The 13,648-nt window shown below is 47.7% G+C and overlaps 2 protein-coding genes across 6 annotated transcripts in view; both read right to left on the reverse strand.

Moving 5' to 3' along the window:
* SEPTIN5 (septin 5) overlaps window positions 1–6,985 on the reverse strand; it is a 40,007-nt gene extending 33,022 nt beyond the window's left edge. Inside the window, exons 1-2 of one of the 2 annotated variants that reach the window (XM_027733148.2) lie at window positions 6,870–6,985; window positions 6,726–6,736 (exon numbers count right to left, since the gene is read on the reverse strand). In XM_027733148.2, the coding sequence (XP_027588949.1) occupies window positions 6,726–6,736; window positions 6,870–6,912 (54 nt within the window). In that variant the 5' untranslated portion in view covers window positions 6,913–6,985. The remainder of the gene's footprint in view (window positions 1–6,725; window positions 6,737–6,869) is intronic. The other variant, XM_027733150.2, reaches the window with a different exon arrangement.
* A 2,466-nt stretch (window positions 6,986–9,451) lies between these two features.
* LOC113994277 (septin-2) overlaps window positions 9,452–13,648 on the reverse strand; it is a 35,102-nt gene continuing 30,905 nt past the window's right edge. For 3 of the 4 annotated variants that reach the window (XM_027733154.2, XM_027733152.2, XM_027733153.2), the window contains exon 13: window positions 9,452–10,593. The gene's annotated coding sequence lies outside the window, so the exon portion shown is untranslated. The remainder of the gene's footprint in view (window positions 10,594–13,648) is intronic. The other variant, XM_039385061.1, reaches the window with a different exon arrangement.

Here is a 13,648-nt window from a genome sequence, read left to right on the forward strand (position 1 = left end):
CCTTGCAGATGCTTGTGCAGGGTTTCACTTCCTCTTCAGCTCTTGGCCAACACTTAGCCAAGCTCTGCTCATTGGAAGCCAGTCCCTGCATCCTCCCAGCACACTCTGCTCTCACCAGCCCTGGCACTGCTGTGGTGCTGCCAGACACACGGCAGTGGCTGGGAGTGATGACCAAGGCAGGGACAGCAGTCTAGAGGTGAGTGTTAGCAGGCCCTAACAGATTTCACTGAATGCACTGGAAATACAAACCAGAAGGAATTCAGAATATCACCCCATTCAGCCCTCAAAACAAAAAGGACTCTTACTTACGTCAGGAGCCACAGATCTGCTCCATTTCCTGCAGCCCAGCCCCTGTGGGCAGCACCCAAATCCTCCCTCTCAGCACCCTCAGTGCCACCTCCTGCTGTTCATGCTGAGCAGTGCTACAGGAAGCCCAAGCCTTGGATGAGCAGCAGCCCACATACACCCTGATGAGGAGCACGTGTTCTGGCATCCCCTCCAGCTCCTGTGATGCACCACACACAAACCCAGCTCCTGAACACTTCTGTGGGAACAAGATGACTGCAAACCTCTTTGCAGCTCTGGGGACAATTCTCTGGAAGAAAAGGAATGTGTAACTGCAGACAAGCATTTTTCCTGTGCTTCAAGGCTAACCACACTGTAGACATACACACACACAAAATCCAGCCCTTATGGGAATTACTCCAGTATGCTATGAAACAGCTTGCATATGCTTCACAAAAATCTCAACTCACTCCTATTAGAGATGCCACATGCTTCTTTCATGAGTATTAGAGGTTTATCCTGTGTGGTTTCACTGTATGAAGGAAATCTCTGCTTTCAGTAAGAAGGGGACAAAGGCTTAGCGTTGGTCAGGCAAGAAAGCTCTACAGGTAAGCAATGAATGTGTCTTCCAGTTCATGCTCTGCTATCCAGGAAAGAAAAACCAAACAGAGGCCACTAACTGGAAGAGGAACAACGGGAGAGGAACCCTTTTGGCCTAGTCAAGAGGTATCTCAGCAAGAAGTGCCTCAAGGATTAAAGGTGGAGCAGAGCTCTCCAGGCTTGGTCTCAGCAGCATGAGCAGTACCTGCAGCAGGTTACAGGAGCCACCACTGTGGGCAGGGGAGTGTCCCAAAAGCGCAAGGGAAACCCCATTTAAAGCTAATTTGGCAAAGCTCTAGAGAAACACAGCAGGGACCCAGCCTGGCCTGGCACAGTGAACAACCAGCTGGCTGAGGTAGAATCTCCCCTGCACTTCCAAGATGTCCATTTTACTGGGTACTTAATGAACAGCAACGTAGACTGAAACTGGAAAATAGAGGTTCTAGAAGACACTAAACTCCACCAGTTGTTTCTCTAGACTTGCCTTTCCTCAGCTTTTCCAGGGAACTGTCATAACATAACCCCTTACATTTATTCCCAGAACCATCAAATGAAGAACAGCATCCACGTGAAGGCAGTGACATTTCTGAGAGCGTAAGTGGTTGTAAGAGACTCCTCAACTTTGAAGACTAAAAGCACCCAGGGACTGTTTCTCCTTCATTCAGATGGCAGCAACATTTTCCCCTCTGCAACTATGAGCTGCCTTTTGTGAAGCCCCAGCAGTCTGCAACCCTGCAGCTGAGCAAGCACCACAAGTGTCTCTTGGGGTTAAATGAAGGTTGTTGCTATTTCCTTAATGTCAGCAAGGATCAGGCCCTAACATCTGTCAAACTCACACATTTGGTTCATGTTCCTGGAACAGCCCTACACAACTCACACAAGAGCAGCACAATTTTGGATTTGCGCACAAGCAGCTGGGCGGGGAAATTCAAGGGACAAAAATCCCTGTGCAGGAAACACTTCCTTCTCCTTCCTCATAAACTGTAGATTGTGACTTGCACTGAGGGCTGAACCTCTCCCCTGCCCTGCCCTCATAACCGTTTCAACCATTTGGAGCATAAATAATTGAAGAGAGACAGCAGCAGCAGCAGGAGGCAGATTCTGTGCCCAGCTCTCCAGTAGTTCTGTTTCACCACCAGGTCCATGTGCTGACCTCTTTTTACAGCCCTTTTCCAAGAAGCCAAGCAGAGAAAGGGGGGGGGGGAAGAAGTGCCCAGGACGGGCTTCCCTGCCCAGCCCAGCCCAGCCCATCTGTGTGCCAGGGCTCCTCAGCAGGGCTGTTCAGACAGATGCACAGCAGAGACACGGGCAGGGCTGGGCCTCCTGACCTGCTGCAGTCCCACCCAGATCCCCAAACACTGTTCTGAGCACTGAGCCCTTGCCCAGCTTGGAGGGCAAAGGACCAACGTTGTCTTTTGAAATGGGCCAAAAAAATTAATGAACCACATGAGGCTTTTCACAGAGAAGTAAAAGCTTCCACTCCTGTGCTACGTCTGGCCAAGATACACTGGGACATCAGAAAAACAAGCAGGGATGTGCTGCTTTAAGAGTGTTTCCAGTATTTACCTCCAGATTCTGTGACTAATTTGCTACTCCCTTTCTGGCAGGCGCATCTTGGTAGCCAGGATGCAAGACCAGGGTTGGAAAACACAGAGGTTGGAAGAGACATTAATGTGGGGAGTCAAAGAGAAACAGCCTCACCCAGGGCGAGCTATGACACAGTGAGAGACTATCCAGCTGTGGTGAAATATCCCACTAGACAGCTGCAAACATAATTTTGCTTTCTCTGAGAAAAAAAAAAAACAAAAAAACCCCCAACAAAATCCACCTCCTCACAACCACCCTGAATTGATACAGAGCATGACAGGCAGCACAGGAACACAGATCCCTACTGCTGCTCCCAATGACTCAAGGAATCACAATTATAAATAATTCATTTAACTCTGAGAAAACTGAAAAAGTCAGTGATACTCTGCTCTGCTTTCAGGCTCCGTGGTTTTCTGCACAAGCAAGAACTTTCCTCTGGTTTAAAGACTACAAGAACTGTTATTGTAAGAAAAACACTCAGGTGAAAGACAGCAATGACTCAAAGTCATGGGGCAGGTACAAATGCTCCAAGCTGCTCCAACAGAGACTTTGGAGGGATTCTGTAAAGACCAAGCTCTGCTTCTGGTCTTTCTTGTGCAGTTGCTGTACAAGGGAACCTCGCCCTCACATGATACTTCTCATCACTTACTTCACAAAACTCAGTTAATTCATTTTCACCACACAGGTACCTACAAAGACACTGAGGGTCACAGCAGGTCATCCTCACCCGCTCCAGGCACAGGGATCACCCCTTCTCCTGCTCCAGGCACAGGGATCACCCCTTCTCCTGCTCCAGGCACAGGGATCACCCCTTCTCCTGCTCCAGGCACAGGGATCACCCCTTCTCCTGCTCCAGGCACAGGGATCACCCCTTCTCCCTCCTCCCAGACTGCTCCTGGTCACCGGCAGCCGCCTGCAAGGGAGTTGTCCTCAGGGGCCAAGGGCAGTGTTTGCAGCTCCCTCAGGTGCCTCTGCACCATGCAGGGCACCACTTTTCAGCCCACCTGGGCTTACTTTTTGGTAAGCACAGTAGAGAAAAGGAGAAGGCAGTTCAGCACATGCTAACAGGGAACTGGGGGATTTCCATCAGCCAATGTTCTCTGGTAGGCAAGGGTTGAAGGTTGACCTTAAAATGATGCACTGTGTTGGCACAGTTGCTATTTTAGATAGAAGACATCTCTGCTGTTGCAATATCTACTGTTCCAGGAAAGATGGAAATGTCTCCTTCTCTTTTTTTTAATACAAAAACCCCAAAGGAGTCTGAATACAAGTTTTTAAGATATAAACCCCAGATTCTCAAAAACTGAAACACAAAGGCAATGGATTAAGTTCTCAGTGTCTCACAATGACTGGCACTGAAACCACTCCTCCAGTCCAACTACCTTTTGCACAGCATCTTCTCCATACACAGCACCTCCATATATATTTTACTGACAAGGAGACCACTTCAAAATATGTTCAAGTAGAAAAAAAGGACCAAGCTCAATACAAAAGGCACAACCCTGTAATTTCAAACCCACTGAAAGAACTGGATCCACCAGATAGTCTCTGCTCCCACACCCAAACAACTTTGCAAATTGATGGGGTGGGGAGAGATCAACTTGGGAAGGAGAGGTTCCCATCCTCCTGATTTAAAAAGAAACAATTACTTCAAAGAAGAGACATGGGCCGGAATGAGCAAGAGCAGCTTCAGAGACAAGGCAAGGTAACACCCCAAACACACACACGCCGACAACCCGAGCTAGGAGGATGTTCTGCAGGAGCGTGCCAGGAGACTCCAGCTCAACTGGGTACTTGGGTGGTTTCACCTGCACTCCTCCCACAGCAGCACCTCGGGCTCTGGCAGAGCATCCACCCTCTGCCCTTGCCCTGTTTGGTTCTCAGGTCAATACTCCTGACAAATTGCAAGGTTTCCCTCACACGGGGCCCACGCACATGGGACATCAGTCACAGCTTCAGCTGCCTCCCCACGAGCACCACGCAGTGATCCAGCGGGACACAAACTGCTGGGAGAGAAACCACCCCCCCAAGAGGTGCTGAACTGAGGTAACACCGACTAAGGAGCCTGGTCTCACCAGGCAACCTGCTGCAGAGCTTCAACCAGAAACTGGATCCCCCCAGCCCAGGCTCTCAAACCACAACCCTTCCCCTTGGAAAGCTGGGTGCTCTGCACACAGAGACCAGCACCAAACCTCCATGGACTTCCACAGCACAGGAGTTCAGTGTCTGATTAATCAAATAAGAGGTCATTCCTTGAAAACCAGAGAGGTGGAGAATCTGTTATTTTTTCTTCATAAATGGTAGTAATTAGGAGCCCAACCTGCAAACCAGAGTCCCCTGGAGCCAGACAGTGCATCAGCCCTGACTGCGCTGGGAGGGAGGACGAAGACACATTCTTTGACACCACATTGTTCCATTCTTTGGACTCAGTAAGTGATGAACATTATTAAGACTTATCCAAATGCTACCCTACTTACATGCAACCTATTGTACTGCCCTCTCAGAAGCTCACTTCATTTCCCAACTATTTATAAAAAAAACCTTATATAATACATTTTGAAAAATTGGTTCAGGCAAGAATCACAGTTTTAGTACATCTTTTAAATTGTTACCTGCTGCCAGATGTGAGCAGATTGGGGAAAATAAGCGGCACAGGAAAAAAAATCCTGCTCTTAAAGGATGCTAAATAAAGTTAAAATTAAAGTGAACGTACGAAACCACAAATTAACGGATTGCTTTGTGTTCACAGCTCGTTTTCCCTCCACCATCCACAAGGAACATGGCCGGCCCAAACCCATAATGAACTGTGCTCTGTCATGCAAGCCCAGCTCCACACTCAGTGGCAGATGCAGGGATACACCTCTGCATTTGAGGAAAGGCCTCTTCTGCCCCAGCAGAACGCTGCCCTGTCCTGCAGACACGGGCTCTTCGGGGTACAGACTCCAACCCCTTCGCCTATGCAGTGTGACAAGGGCCTTCAGGAGACACGATAACATCTACAACAGACTCCTCTGATCTCTACCTCACTTCTGCCCCTGGGGAATGAGCAGAACCGAGCTTTGTACCTAACCTGCTTCCCTCTTAATTTAAAAACAAATGAACTAAAGAACAGCATGTTTCTAGTGGGTCACAAAGCTTCTCCTCAGTTCACAGCTTACACTAAATGTTCTGCAATTTCAGAACACATTCTGGAGTGTTTTCCTCCAGAAATAAAGCAAGAATTAGCTGCAATACTCAGAAATAACTACAAAATACTAGCAAAACTTTAAGTAGCTTGGGAAAAATGCATCTGGTGATCCCATTATCCTATTACCCCTGGATTTACTTTGTTCTTCTCATCACTGCAATCAGCAGCTCACAAAAATGCACAAGTATCTTTTCAGTGCCCAAGTCTGCATTATATAGGGAAACATCATCTCTTGCTGTGGCCAGGTGAATGCCCAAGCTGCTACAATGCTAGTTTGCTTTTCTGTGGCCCAGGAAGGCTGTGCAGTACCAGGGTCTCAGCAGGCAAGGTGTTTGCTTCCTATGGAATTGGAGCCTCAGAGAAAGACTGGACCCAAAGGCAAGTGTGAGCCAGGCAGGGAGTGGGTGAGCTGCTCCCCCTGCACTGCCCTGCTGTGTTACCATCGCCTCCATCCCCACCCTTGAGAGACAGAATTCTAAGCTCTTCCATCGTCATTAAAAAAACCCTCTTGCCTACATCACGATGATGGGTGCTAAGGAACACACAGGGCTCTGATAACCCCTTACCTAGGCATTCAAGGTCTGCAAAAAAAGATTCCTCTTCCTTTCAAATATCCTAAATCCCTCCAAAGACCAAACAGAGAACAAAAAACCTGTCGATGTCATCTGATTGCATCACTCCTCCTCTCTCTCCGGGACTCAAAGGCATGTCTCCAAATAGCTATAAGCTTTGCAAAGCAAAACAGATGTTCCCTAACACCCAAATCCCGGCCGCCTGCGAGGTTGATGGGCTGCAGCACCGAGGGGCGGCAGGACCGGGGCTGTGTCTGCGCATCTGTGCTGCGGAGGGGAGAGGGATGGAGACGTGCTCCCAATACCGAAACGCCTCCGCCAGCCCCCGCGCTGCCTTTCTCCATCCGAACCCGCTCGACACACCCAAAGGCAGCGAGAAAAAAGAAACCCAACCCAGGACCCGGGGGGATGCGGCGGGCAAAGCCGAGCCCGGGCAAAGCCGAGCCCGGGCAGCCGCCGCATCCCGCGGAGAGCCCCGGCCGGAGCCCACCTACCTGCTTCTCCTCTGCGGGGCGGCGCGGCCAGGGCGGGATGCCCGCGGCGGGGACCGGCGGCGGGGAGAGAAAAGGAGACACGGTGAGGCGGGGGGGCCGCGCCGGGCCGCGGGAGGGACCGGCCGCGCGTCCCCGCCGCCTCACCTGCGGTCACCGCCTTGCTCTTGTACCGCGTGCCCGCGCTCATGGTGCCTCCGGGGCCGCGGCCGAGCCCGCGTGTGCGAGGGCGGCTGCGGGACCGGGCGAGGGAGCGAGAGCGGCGGGGCCGCCCCGCGAGGGGCCGCGGCCGCCCGGGGCCGCCAATCCCGGGAGCGGGGCCCGCCCCGGGACCGCCCCCGCCGGGCCACACCGGCATCGGAGCGACGGACCCCTGCCCGGACCCGCCGGGCCACACCGGCATCGGAGCGACGGACCCCTGCCCGGACCCGCCGGGCCACACCGGCATCGGAGCGACGGACCCCTGCCCGGACCCGCCGGGCCACACCGGCACCGGCACCGGAGCCAGAGCCCCCTGCCCAAAGTGCCCCAGAGCCCCCTGCCCAGAGCACTGCCTGCTCTCGACACAAACACAACAGCCAGAAGAGGGAATACAGCGTTAAAAAAATAAATAAATACAAAACCCAAACACAAATGGAATAAATAGGAAATGCGTTTCCAGATTTAGCGCCTCGAAATACAGTGGGAAGTCCTGAATCATACTGCAACCATGCTGTGTGAAGTAGGAATGTGTGCTCTGTTTCCATTAAAAAATTTTTAGAGAGGTTATATGGAAAGTTATTTTAGGTAAAAGCTGTCAGTAAAACTCTTAAAGAAAAGGCAAGAGAGAACTCAAATGAAAAGCAGCAGTTGCACACGATTTGAGAACAGCTCATAGAAACCTCAACAGCAGAGGAGACAGGAGAGGGGGATGTGAAGACTCGGGACACCCAGATCCTTCCCCTGCCTTCCACGGCTGCAGGGAGGGCTCATGTCTTCCACATTTCAAGGACAGGTAAATTATCAAACCTGAAACTCTTCCAAATACAGGACAGAATAAGCTTGGCAGGGTGATGGCTACACAAGTGCAAGGGCACTGCCCTGCCTTGGAACAAATCTGACACCAATATCACAGTACTAACTTTTCAAATCCTTGTAGTTATCACAGCATTTATCTTGGCATTTCTTCCACCTTCTCATTCAAAACATCCCTCAGATCTAAACAAGGAGACACTTTCAAGACCAGAGATTGGTAATCCCAGGCACATACATTTTAAAACCCCATTAGCTCATTCTGAGTTCACTTTTGGCCATTGATTCAATGCATCAGAAAAAAATAAATCACGTAATTGTCAGCACATTTTCTTGTTTTTAAACACTAGAGCCAGAGAGCATTAGAGACCCTGCACCATAGTTAAAGGCACCAAGGAGCCAATCAGCCTTTCATGAGTTGGTTTATAGTCTGCCACAGTATTCAAAGCTAATGAAGACTGAAAGGACCACAGTCAACTCTCCTTGATCCTGCTGAACAGTCATTAAAATAGTTACATATGGGCACTTTGTCTCAGTGCTGGAAAATGTCAGCCTGGAGAAGGCCAGGGTGGAATTCCAAGGAAGTGACTTGTCTTCCATGGCCCTGGCACTGCTGGCACCATGGGAGTGGAAATGCAAGGTCACAAAAGCAGGTTCTAGGCCATCCAGAGATCTTCAGACTAGCAAAGACTTGATTTAACAAATATACATTCCCCCAGTAAGCTGTGAAGTATTTTAACAAAACCAAGTTCAAATGTAACTGAAAATTAACATCAGACAACATCAAAGAAGTGGTAGAAAGCATATGGGATCAGTAGCACTGCAAGCCCTTCTGGGACAATTATTAAAACAGATCTCAGATTTTGAGCCAAAATGCTCCATCTGGAATCCACAAGCCCAAAGAAGGTAAAGACTACAACTCCTAATCAGTATCCACTAATAAAAATCTGTTCACTAAGGCTTCCCACATGAGAATTGTGACAGTGACATTAGGCACCTTGCTTTGAAAAGAGGGAGGAAAAAACCCTCTGTTCTCAACAAAATTAAAGACTAGATGCTTTTGAAAGTGCACTTCCCCATTGTCCTAGCTGGCTTTGAAAGGTGGAGCTTTCATGTTCCCTTTGCTCAGAGCTAACCCAGCCCTAACCAAGGTCTGTAACTGCAGCCTGGGTTTCTCAGGAGGGGCGTGGCTGCTCCAACTTCCACAAGCACAAACGGGCAGCACATCATTCTCTCAAGGTTGCGAAATATCATGCAAAATTCTGGAAGAAAAACAATAAGAAAGGTGCAAATAACAGCAAACTCCTGATGAGATGAAGTTTCCCATTAAATCTCTCACCTTGGCCCTCTGGACAGACACACTTAAATTCAAATCTTCAAAAACCTGAAGAGACTTTGTGTGAACACAAACCTGTCACTGAATTTCTTCTGTCACCTTCATGATAGCAGCCACTGAGGTAACAATGAAATGTCCAGTTTATGCAGTTCAACTCCAAACAAGGCAAATATGCATCCCTGTGTGTTTGTGAATCCTATCCTGATTAAACACTCATTGCTAGACAGCAAAATTAAGGCTAATCATTACAGGAGAGACACCCCAATTTAGTACAGAAGACAAAGTGTCTCAATCCCCCTATTTGCAAAGTAATTTACATTTATGCATATATAAAACACACAAGACTACAAAAGCATGCAGAAAAGAGCTACACAGTCAGTAATGACGGAAAGGAAATACTTTATAAATTCATGCATGTTGCTAAGATGTGCAAACAGATTTTCCAAGGTATTTACCCATCTAAAAGACGTCAGTAGGTGCCTAATGAACTTTGGGGAAAAGTGGATGCAAAGCCTTGCTACCCAACTTCCAGGTAAAACACTTTTAAAGTTGTTTCGAAATGAAATCAAAGCAGTTTATATGCAGAGAAATTTTAGAAAATGCCTTCATTCCTCAGAGCAAACATCACAATTCCTTTGAATACACACCGTGCACGACAGCATTACAGCACTTCATAGATTAGCCTGAAAAAGCCAAAATAAAATAAAAAAAAAAAAAAAAAAAAAAAAATCAACATTTTCCACATTCGTACAATTTATTACAAAACTTGAATGAAAATTAGTGTTATGGTATATAAAAAATTGAGTACATGCCATCGCTCAGCTGACAGATAGAAATGCCTGTGACAATTGTTGCCATCAATACTGGAGACCCTCAGCCAGAGCCTCAGAGCAGCACACGAGCCGTGGTGTGTGCAGCGTTCGTGGACAGTAAGGCACACGAGTCAGAACAGTCAGCTTTGCTGTACCACTGCTGGAGCATCAGCGCTTTGGGCATTTTCTCATACGACCACACAAATGCAAATCACCAGAGATGAAGCTCCAAAAGTAACAAAAGCAGAGAGAAAGTTCTGAAAAACTGATATGATACATAATGACTTAAAATGGCAGGTGAAAGTTATGATACTGTGCAAACACACGTTTTACTGTAAACAGGCCACAAAGTCTTAGTATTAACCACGAAACTGTTCAGAACAACCTATCAGATACATGATTAACTCCTTAAACCCACCACAATGACTAGTCCATACAGAGTACTCTTATCAGCTTCTGATAAAAAGATATAGGAAGGATAATAAACCCACATTTATAAGTATGAAGACAGCATTACCAAAAGAATCAAAAAAAAGATACACTGTAAGTTGAATAACATTGGATATATAAAACAAGCCGTTTTACAACACGTTCTTCAGACTTTGTGTTTGTTTTAGCAGGTCTTGGTCTGTGGCATCCAGCTTTTGCATTTGAACGGTCCCATTCGGGCAAAGAAAACAGAGCACCCATCCACTTAGAGACCCGTTTGCTGCTGGGGACAAAATGGAAAACAAAGAGCATTAGAAAGGACAAACTGTCAGCACTGTCAGAGCATTTGGGGCAGCCTGAGCCCCTCCAAGGAAAGCAGCATAATCCAGGGAACAAGGAGCGACAGTCCCTGCATCACAGGGACCTGCCTGAGGATGAGATCAGCTGAGCAGCCTGGCCCCAGATGTTTATCACAAATGTCTAATCAGAGCTAATAAATGAGAACTTATTTTTAGCTACATACTTTGTTAAGCACCACCCCCCTCTGCCTGCAAGAACACCAGAAGTGTGTTACAGCTCATCTCCAAAGCACTGCCCACCAGGCACCACCTCGCCTGCGAGGTGAGGCAGCACTGCTGCTGGAGCACAAACCACCCGACAAACAGGGCTACAGGGGAGCAGCAAGGCTGCAGTCATGCACCAACACTCCTGTGACACTGCTTAGGTAAAATAGGAAAGATTTTTTTTCCCAGCATTTGTACAGCAGTACTCCTATGGCTGAAAAAAAGGGATACCAGTCTGTACTTTCAAAAGTAACTTCCAGTTTTGGAATTTCTACAGTTACTTGCCAGTCAAAAAGGCTGCTACAAAGAAAGCAGAATTCCAGCTTTCCCTGAAAATTGGGTCTTGCTTAGGAAGATGTGTCAGATTTGGAACTCAGGGAAACACCTCAAATTTTCCAGTCCCAAAAATACTCATTCCTGACAGGAAAAAATAGCTTCAACATTCATCTGGATAGAGAAAAAGAAATATCCTAGAAAACACTGTTGTGTCAACTCACTTATAAAATACAGCGCAACACTCATCCAGACTACACCTGGGATAAGGAGCAAGGAAAGCTGCCAACAGGGTGCATTGCTCTTGGCCATTCTCACTATGGGGATTCTGCTCAATGCACAATTCCTGCACCTTGTGAGAAGTCCATCACTTCCCATAACACCTAAAACAAGCAAGCCAGCAGTAAGGCTTTAAAGCCAGAGTCCATAAACTGCTAAGCAAATTCAAAATTAACTGTTGTGCTACACTGCTGCTTCGAGTATGAAAGAGAAACTTGATTTCTGCCACTGCCTGCCCAGCTCCAATGTGCTCCAGGTACCTCCAGAGGAAACCGTGCCTGGTGTGTCAGACTCACAAAAAGACTGGAATTTCCAGTAAATGTGAAGGCTGGGGTTATAGGCACAGCTGTGCATTGATGTTTCCAGCATCAGCTACACGACCCCCGCATTTATGTGGTCATGGAACACACTTGGGTGTTGGCAAAGGATGTTTGTAGAGTTTTAGTGTGGATTTGTTTCACTGCTCTTGCTTCCTCATCTCCTTGTGAGACAATATTTCATGATGCAATTTGGTTGGTATCGTTCTTGACAATTTGATCTGCATCTTTCTTAGACCAACCTTACAGCCCCCCATGCTCCTTTCAGCAACACAGTGTTAATAAATGCCTCCAGCTGCAAAGTGAATTCATCCCATCCTTTAAGAGAGAGGCTACATTTCTCCAGTGTGCCATTAGAACAAGACTTTCTCAGTGAGCAGTGTAACCAGCAAGCACTACGTACACCTGCTCCCTGAAGCACCTGGTCACATTGCTCAGTCTTGTATTTGAAACATTTCAAAATCCTGGGAAGGAATGGGTTTGCCTCCCCCTCGGCTGTTTCCAAGAACACGACTACAATGCAGGGCAACTTGACATCTCTACATGTTCATTTCTGAATTCCCAATGAGAGAAATTTGCTTTCTAAGCAGCTACAGTTTCTCACTGACCTAAATTGTTTTTCTTCAAGTAGCACCCATTTTATGTTGTAGGTGCACCCTTCCGAGTGTCCCATCATCAGCAGGAACTTTGGGAAATGGCATCTTCCCACAAGGCAGAGGAGTACTGGACAGCACCAGTGCCTGCTGTGAGGTAGTTTTGACTCATTTTGTTACCTGCACCCCAAACGTTTTGAATTTCTGCTATTTCAGTCACCCTCTGTTGACTTCACTGCTTCAAGTTTGTTCCCTTTCCTTTGCTGGTCTGCAGAAGCCCCTGTGCTTCCCCATAGCAAATGTCATCACCGAGTTCACAGGCAGGGACAAACCCAGCCTCTGAACTGCTTTCTAACGTTCAGCAGTGAGATATGCTGATATTGATAGCCATGAGTCACACACGAATACCAGGCTCCAAGCTTCAAAACTGTAAATGTTCCTCTGTTTCTTTAGCAAAAGGTGTCTCTGAAGCATTTTCAGGTTCCCCATGATACCACGTCAGGCTTTGGCACAGACCTGGTAGGTCTGTGTACCCATCCCTCGGGCACACTAAATGCCCAAGAATTCTGGAAGCAAGCCAGAAGCCATCATTCAATCAGCCCATGCATCCAGGAGCTGCAGTGGATACAGCAGTGTGTCACTGGCACAGAGGAAGAGGTGGAATATGTCACTTGTAACACGCCTGGGCAATCAAGGCTCTAAGAGGCAGAGTGTCAGGTGCCACTGCACATATGCCCAAGAACTGGGAATGCCACTGCAGCCACCACACTGGGGGTTTCATCCTTCCCAAGGCATCCACACACTACTGAAAGCAAATAAACGTCACTCCATTCACCCCTGACAACAACCCCCTTTGCTCTCAAAAGGCTGTTCTCTAAAGGAGACAACCCCTGGTGCCAGCCCATCAGTGCAGGGTTTGCTCAACAGCTCCACAGTCAGAAGAGCTGCAGCACAATGGTGCCCTCCTGCTCTAGTTTCTAAGCCAGAGAAACATCCACTGGCAGTGCCAGGCAGTTGTTCCAAATATTACAAATTTGCCCAAGCTTTACATTCTCCAGGTTCTCAATTTCAGCTGCCAAAAACGACAGCATGATCTCTATTCCCTCAAATGACATTTCTCATCAGATCAATTCAGCATTCAGCAGCATCGTTTGAGGGCTGGTTGCTATGACAATGCTTTTGTGTTGTTCTGTTACATGATGTCAATTCATTGTCAGAAAGAAGGAGCTGTTAGTGTCTTCAGCACTGTTCTTATCAAGAATCAGTGTTAGCAAGCTCAGGAGGCTTTAAAATAGTTGTGGAAATTACAACCT

Source organism: Pipra filicauda, unplaced genomic scaffold (assembly GCF_003945595.2).
Source record: "Pipra filicauda isolate LSUMZ 115617 unplaced genomic scaffold, ASM394559v2 scaffold391_size691406_pilon, whole genome shotgun sequence".
NCBI classification, from domain to species: Eukaryota; Metazoa; Chordata; class Aves; order Passeriformes; family Pipridae; genus Pipra; species Pipra filicauda.